This window comes from Plasmodium cynomolgi, chromosome 11 (genome assembly GCF_000321355.1).
Source record: "Plasmodium cynomolgi strain B DNA, chromosome 11, whole genome shotgun sequence".
Taxonomy (NCBI): domain Eukaryota; phylum Apicomplexa; class Aconoidasida; order Haemosporida; family Plasmodiidae; genus Plasmodium; species Plasmodium cynomolgi.
Window position 1 is genome coordinate 134,580 of NC_020404.1, and position 7,190 is coordinate 141,769.

The 7,190-nt window shown below is 42.1% G+C and overlaps 2 protein-coding genes across 2 annotated transcripts; one reads left to right on the forward strand and one right to left on the reverse strand.

Moving 5' to 3' along the window:
* Positions 1-1,096: 1,096 nt before the first annotated feature.
* Positions 1,097-4,213, reverse strand: PCYB_111280 (alanyl-tRNA synthetase; the record flags this gene model as incomplete). The annotated part of the gene is made up of 2 exons (XM_004223006.1): positions 1,097-3,237; positions 3,316-4,213. The coding sequence occupies 2 exons, from the start codon at positions 4,211-4,213 to the stop codon at positions 1,097-1,099; spliced, it is 3,039 nt and encodes a 1,012-aa protein (XP_004223054.1).
* A 1,806-nt stretch (positions 4,214-6,019) lies between these two features.
* PCYB_111290 (60S acidic ribosomal protein PO) lies at positions 6,020-7,052 on the forward strand (the record flags this gene model as incomplete). Its single annotated transcript, XM_004223007.1, has 3 exons — positions 6,020-6,222; positions 6,386-6,476; positions 6,681-7,052. The coding sequence occupies 3 exons, from the start codon at positions 6,020-6,022 to the stop codon at positions 7,050-7,052; spliced, it is 666 nt and encodes a 221-aa protein (XP_004223055.1).
* Between the last annotated feature and the right edge of the window lie 138 nt (positions 7,053-7,190).

The following is a 7,190-nucleotide window of genomic DNA, read 5'->3' on the forward strand; positions in this document are numbered from 1 at the left end:
TGTGTAACTTAAATAGCGCTACATTAGGTAATTTTTCCCTATTCGAAGTTCAAAAGAAAAGCTTAAATCACAAACACTGGAACGTTTTGTATGGCTTGTCTTTTTGTGTCTCTATGAAGGGGCTATCCATTTTGTTGTAAAAAAATTGGCGCAAAAATTATCATTGTTGTAATTTCATACAAAGAGTGGAAAATTGCAATGAGAATTAGCAAAGATCAAAATAAACCGCGACCTTTCCCACGCCATGTTCGCCTAACTAGCGAAAATGCAAATCGATTAGACGTTTAGCCTTTACAGCTTGCTACGACGCAATAGCTGATAATGAGCAGAACTTTAATTTTGCACCACTCCTTTGAGTAGCCAATGTACAAAAAGCGCATACCGAGAGTGCAAAATGAACCATTTAGCTGGGCACCTCTCGAAGTGATTCCCTTCTCAATGGAAAAGACAAAGCGCCATTAACATCGACCAATCATTAGCATAAAAAACGACAATTTAGAATTTTCTCCCATTAAGTCCTTTTGAACTCGCAATGTAGTTTTTGCCTTCGAGAAAATGCTTAATAACGCGCACCAGGAGAGGCCTCCTCATTAGGGGAGATAAATGCCCACGCGCTTGGGTCAACCCTACGGAGGGGAGGGGGGGGGAATTACTTCATCATAACACATCCAACCTTGGCCAGCGCACCCCTTTTTCAAAACCTTCCAAGCATTCGCATGATATTGGTTCATTTTTAAATACTCAAGTGTTATTATTAACCGCTAATCGTTGGGGCAGAAAAAAAAATAAGAAGCCCATGTAGAGCGGGATTAGAATGTGCGGTGTATTAGGTACCCCTATTTGGCTTATTCCAATGTGGGGGATGGCAAAAAAAAAAATGACGCAATGCCGCGATGACGCGATGACGCAATGACGCAATGACGCAATGACGCAATGACGCAATGACGCATTAATGCACACGCCGATTAGGAGAATACCCCAAGGGAAGGGTCCCCCCCCCCGGTAAACATATCACCAAAAGGGGAGAGTCTTCCCAAATCGCACTAAAATAAGAAGGCGTGCGTTCAGGTTAGTCTGACAACCACGCCGCGTATCCCTAGTGGTACTTCTTAACCGCCTGCTGTGCCAGCTCCTTTATGATGACTCCCTTCCCCTTTGCTGCCGACCCAAAAGCCTTGTTTTTACCTCCACCAGAATGGCCTTCCACCGACTGCATTATCTCCTTCATGAAAGCATCTGCCTGTATAGTGGTCCCCTTCAACGAATCCTTCATTTCGAAAACGCAATAGGTGTTCTTCTCATCATCAATGATGAAGAAATAGCTGCACAATTTGTTATGTTTACAATACGACTGGGCGATTTTTTCTAACACTTTCTGATTTCCAGATAGAGTATCAAAAAGTTTGACATCTACAAGAACACCACTTTTGTCTTCCAAGGCGTAATCCTTTCCAATAGTGGTAGCCTTATTGAATAACTCCTTCTGCATGTTCTTCGTCTTCTCGATAATATTTTTTTCAATTTTTTCTAACTTGTCCAATATTTCATTTTTCCTAATATATGGCAGAAACTTATCTTCCTTTAGAACCCGTTTGTACATCTGTACATCGGCTAGTTTGCCTTCATTAGGGTCTTCAAAAATATGTTTGTACTTGGCAAGCAGATGATCAAATTTGGCTTCTACCTCTTCCGCCTTCTTATTCGTAACAGCATTGATTCGGTAAATTCCCTTCCCGATACTCTCCTCCGACGTTATGATAAACTTCTTTATAAATTTCGTGTTGGCAATGTGGGTGCCTCCACATAATTCAATAGAACACAAATAGGAGTAGTTCACATCCAAGTGGTTGAGAATCTTTTCCACGTCGTTGTCTATGAATACTACATTAACAACGTCTGCATAATCTTCCTCAAAGATGGCTCTGATTCCTTTAATCTTTTTACTCTCCTTAAGATCCATGGTTCGAACGGAGACAGCTAATTCTTGTTTGATCAAATCATTGACTTGGCTTTCTATTTTGCTAACTAATTCGTCACTTACATTTTGGAAGAACGAAAAATCGAATCGCAGCTTCTCATCATCCACTAGGGATCCCTTCTGGTCACAATTAAAAATGGAGTTTACTCCAGCTTGTTCCTTCTCATTCTTTGTGTGGACCAAATCGCCATTCTTCGTGTCCCCCTTCCCATGGATCACATATTCTGTTAAAACCTTCTTTATGACAAAATTGAGTAAATGCGTAGCGGTGTGGTTGCAGGCGACTAATTTTCTCCTGTCAAAATTTACCACCGTGTGCACAGAGTCGTTCTTTTCTATTTTCCCCTCTTGAAGGACACCAATGTGGAGCACATACTCGTTCATTTTTTGCACATTAAGTACTTGGAATTTCATCTGCTCATTTTGTATAACCCCCGTGTCGTATATCTGTCCTCCATTTTCGTAGTAAAAATTCGTTTTCCTCAAAATGAGGGCATACTTTTTATCCTTACTCGGGGTTTTGATACTATCTAGGAAATTCTCCCCATCGTAGATAACCACTATGTCCGTCTCAACCTTTGCCATGTCATTCTTCCTATCATCATTATTCCATTCGTATTTGTAATGATCCTCCGTTGCTTCCACCCCATGCTTCTGCTTCAACTCATGTGCCTTCTCCACAGGTAGGTCAAAAAATTTATTCATCTTAAAATTGTTCGTATCTGACACTAGTTGGTGCTTCCTAAACAGCTCATTAAATTCGGACATATTTAATTTGAAATTTTTTTCTTCGCACATTATTTGTACGAGATCGATAGGGAATCCATACGAAGTATACAATTCAAAAGCGTCCTTGCCACTGAAGAGATTATCCCCCCCTGCGTTGTTACTCCTTTTGATAATTTTATTAAACTGATCCACTCCTTTTTCTAACGTCCTATTGAAAACCATTTCTTCCTGCTTAATGATATTCTTAATATAGTTCACTCGATCTTCATTTTGCAAATCTGTAAAGCATTTCTTCAAAATGTGGCACACAGAATCTACCAATTTGTAAAACCACAGCACGTTGCTCCCTACTTGGAATATCTGCTTACCTACTCTGATAGCCCTTCTGATAATTCTCCTTATGACATAATTTCTTCCTTCATTTCCAGGTAGGCAACCATCACTGATGGCAATTGTAACACATCGGATGTGGTCACTAACAACTCGGTACGCATAATCAATTCTATCTACATCTTCTTCATTAACCTTACCTCCATACTCGGGCAAATGAGGAAAGATCTCCTTTATCTGCTTAAAAATGGGGATGAACAAATCCGTGTCGTAATTACTCTCCACATTTTGCAAAATGGAAGTTATTCTTTCTAACCCCATCCCTGTATCGATACATGGGAAGGGCAATTTATTCATATTTTTCTTTTCATCCTTATTATACTGCATGAAGACTATGTTCCATATTTCCAACACACTTGGGTCGTCCTTATTCACCAAATTGGTAGCATCTCTTTTGCCAATTCGATCATAATGGATTTCTGAGCAAGGACCACATGGACCTGTCTCTGCCATTTCCCAGAAATTCTCCTTCATACCAAATGGTAAGATACGACTTTCATCCACATATTTTAACCATATTTTTTTTGTCTCCAAATCTTCAGGACAACTAGGTAATTTTTCATCCCCTCCAAAATAGGTGACATATAATCTGTTGGGGTCTATTTTATACACATTGGTTAGCAAATCCCATGCATAATCGATACTCTCCTCTTTGAAATAATCTCCGAAACTCCAATTTCCCAACATTTCGAAAAAGGTGTGATGGTATACGTCCTTCCCTACGTCATCCAAGTCGTTGTGCTTCCCTCCTGCTCTTATGCACTTTTGTGTGTCCACTGCTCTTTTCAACTTTCCCAAGTCACTGCTTTTATCTACCTGTCCTAGAAATATTTTCTTAAACTGATTCATCCCTGCGTTTGTAAACAGCAATGTGTTGTCATTGTACGGAATCACTGATGCGCTTTCCACCACCGTGTGGTTCTTCTCCTTAAAATAGTTGATGAACCCGCTTCGCACTTCCTCAGCAGACAGCGTTGGACGGGTGGACAACGCGGGCCCTTTTTCGGACGCCTTAACCGTGCTGACAAACCCATCATCATGTCCTCCCACCACTCCGTTCAATCCGCCCTCCCCCACGTACCGTTTCTCCACCTTGTCCCCACTTCCTACACTCATTTTTATTCCTCCTAATGTGCCTTTTTTCTCTTTCGCTGCCCCGTTCGGAACTTCCCAGCGATACTTGCCACCTACACGCAGAGGAGCAATATACGTCAAGCTGCTATTCAAAAGGCTGTCTCTTCTTATTCCTTTGAATAACCTCGAGATGTCTCTTTTGATAAGTGCTCTGCTCAAACGCATGCATCGACTGTTTCTCTCCTCTTTCCTCCCAAACGGGTAAGACGCTCGTCGGGGGGTCCTTTCCAAGGGAGTGAATATCACGGAGGAATCACAACCCACGTGGCTACTTCTCGTGGTACGAAAACTTGCAGAATCGCTTTCCCCCCTCGATGGAAGAAACGCCTTTAAGGAGCCTCTACGGAGGGTATTGTGTCCCTTAGGCTTGATGCTCAAAAGGAGGAATAGAAGCCTCACGGGGAAGAGCGCTCGTCTCATATATATAACCAGGAGCTTCGGCGGTATGCGCTGTGGTGCCTCCAATGAAGGCCAATCCCATCCGCACACCCCTACAAATATAGACTGCCCTTCCACCTGCTCATGCACATGTGGGCTTTATGAAACTAACTCGGGCTACGCTTACCCTCACGCAGTGTAGCAGAAATGTATGTAAAAAAAAAAAAAAAAAAAAAAAAAGCTATCTTCTGGATGGGTTACCTCCTCCCTCTGTGCCGTACAATTTCACATGACCATGAAGCCTATTTAATGACAACTTGGAAGGAAATATCAAAGAGGGGGGGAAGAAACCAAAACACGAGCTGCAACTTCCGAATGGTGTAGCATAATTGGGCACCCCCACCTCTTCTTTTCTCACATAAACTTCCAGCACAGTGAACTCCTTCGACGAGGATTATCTTCTACTGCGCCAACGACTGTGCCGGCGTTAAAAGGTATTTTTTTTTTTTTTTTTTTCCCTCTCTCACACTTTGAAAATATTCCCACTTTCGCAAAAATCTGCTTATAACTTCACATCACGCACAAGTAAAAAAAAATTTAGCATCCGTGAGGAAAAACAAAATAGTACATGCACGTGTAAAGTAATTTTTTCGAGTGTGGTCAAACTGGCACCCTGAAGCGGATTCCTCCAATTTAAAGGGCCTTCAGAAAAATGCTTTAAAAAGGCCTAGTTGTATATTATGCGTATGTCATTATGCAAACTCACAGCACAGTTCCCATGCTAATACATTTTTGCATTGTTCGTAGAGGATAAAGAACTCCGCCCCGGGTAGATATGTTCTTCTGTTTCGCCTTGGGGGAGGGGCAAGGAGAAGAAAAGCGCGTCACGTCGCTGTTTTTTTTTTTTTTTTGCGCTATGCTGAGGCATAAAGCGGCTACGTAAGAAGGCAAGCCTGGGCGAGGCAAGGAAACGGGGACCCGTATTCGCCCCCGCTGGAAAAAAAAAAAAAAATACAAAGTAACGAAGGAACGAAAGCATATATATTATATACGTGCATATATTTGTTCATTTGCTTTATATGTTGCTGGCGTGGAGAAACAAATTTCCCAACCGCAAAAGCGCGTTCCCAAATCAGTGCAGCGGTCAACGGGAGTAGCCACAAATTACCGTGACCCAGTAATATGTTTATATAACCACTCTGTGAACGCGTTGCAGATATTTTCCCCCAATCGCCGTTCCACATCCGGTCATGTCCCCCCGGCATAGCAGCTGCGACTGTTCTAGCATGTCAGTGCCTGCAAAATAAAGCGGACTCCAAAACGACTGGCATCCACCACCACCACCCCTCTACTACTGCTACTGTTACTACCATTCGTTCTCGCGCACCCCACCCTCATTTGTAAACAAAAATGCCAAAGTCTAAGAGAAACGTCACCATATCCTTAACCAAGGTAAAAAAAAAGCTGAACAAGAAGGAACTGAAGGACCAGAAACTCTCCGACTTGAAAAAAATTATTCAAGTCCCAAATATTTTTATTTACATTTTGGATGTTAGAACCTACTCGAATAATAATTTGAAGCAGGCCATCGAGTACTTCAAGCCCAACGGGAGGTAATAAGCGATCTCGCGCAGGGCTCCCAGCGGTTTAGCTATGTCCCTACCCCTTTGGGAAGGCTGAACAAGGGGGGAAACTCCTTCCACATAAAATGATATACGCAAAATACCATCACAATGCCTAACCGCCACATGTTTTATCCCGCCCCCCTCGATGCAGGTTCTTCATTGGGAAGAATAAACTCATGAAATTGGCCTTAGGAACAGACGAAAAAACCGAAGCCAAGCCGAACGTCTCCAAGGTAGCTGAGGTAAAATCCATCCATGGGGCATCCCCTCTACCGTCTTCTTATAAGTGCATACATGTACATGCTCCATTTCTCCCGTATGGTTGAAACCCAATGCGGTTACAACTGTGTGTGCCATTCGGGGACGATACCCCTCCAACGGATAGGCAGACATTTCAACCCTTGTGCCTCTTCCCCCCATGTGCCCCTCCCCCCCAACCGCTGCAGCTCCTTGTGGGGAACAGAATCCTCCTAATAACGAAAGACCCCCCCCTGAAGGTAATAAAATTTTTTAATGACTTTCAACCTGAAGAGTATATAAAGCCGGGAAATATTTGCACACAAAATGTCACCTTAAAAATTGGAGATGTATTAAACGTACCAGTTTCAATGCAGAAGGATTTACAAAAAAGGAAAGTAACTTTCGATATCGTCGATCAAAAAATTGTCATACGAGAAGATAAAATTTTGGCAGAAAAGGATAAACTGGTCAGTACGGAAAATGCAAAACTCTTAAGAATGCTGAATATGAAAATTGCTAACTTTGACATAACCGTCTTGGGTTACTGGAACTTAAATAAATTCATTTCTTTGACGTAGGAATCAGGAACTGCTTTTTTTTTTTTTTTTTTTTTCTGGAGAAGCGGCAAAATGAAGAAGTAGTCTACTTCTCCTCCTCCCCCCACCGAGCGCACATAACAAATGTGCAAACGTTTTTTTTGTTTTTTAGGAATTTAA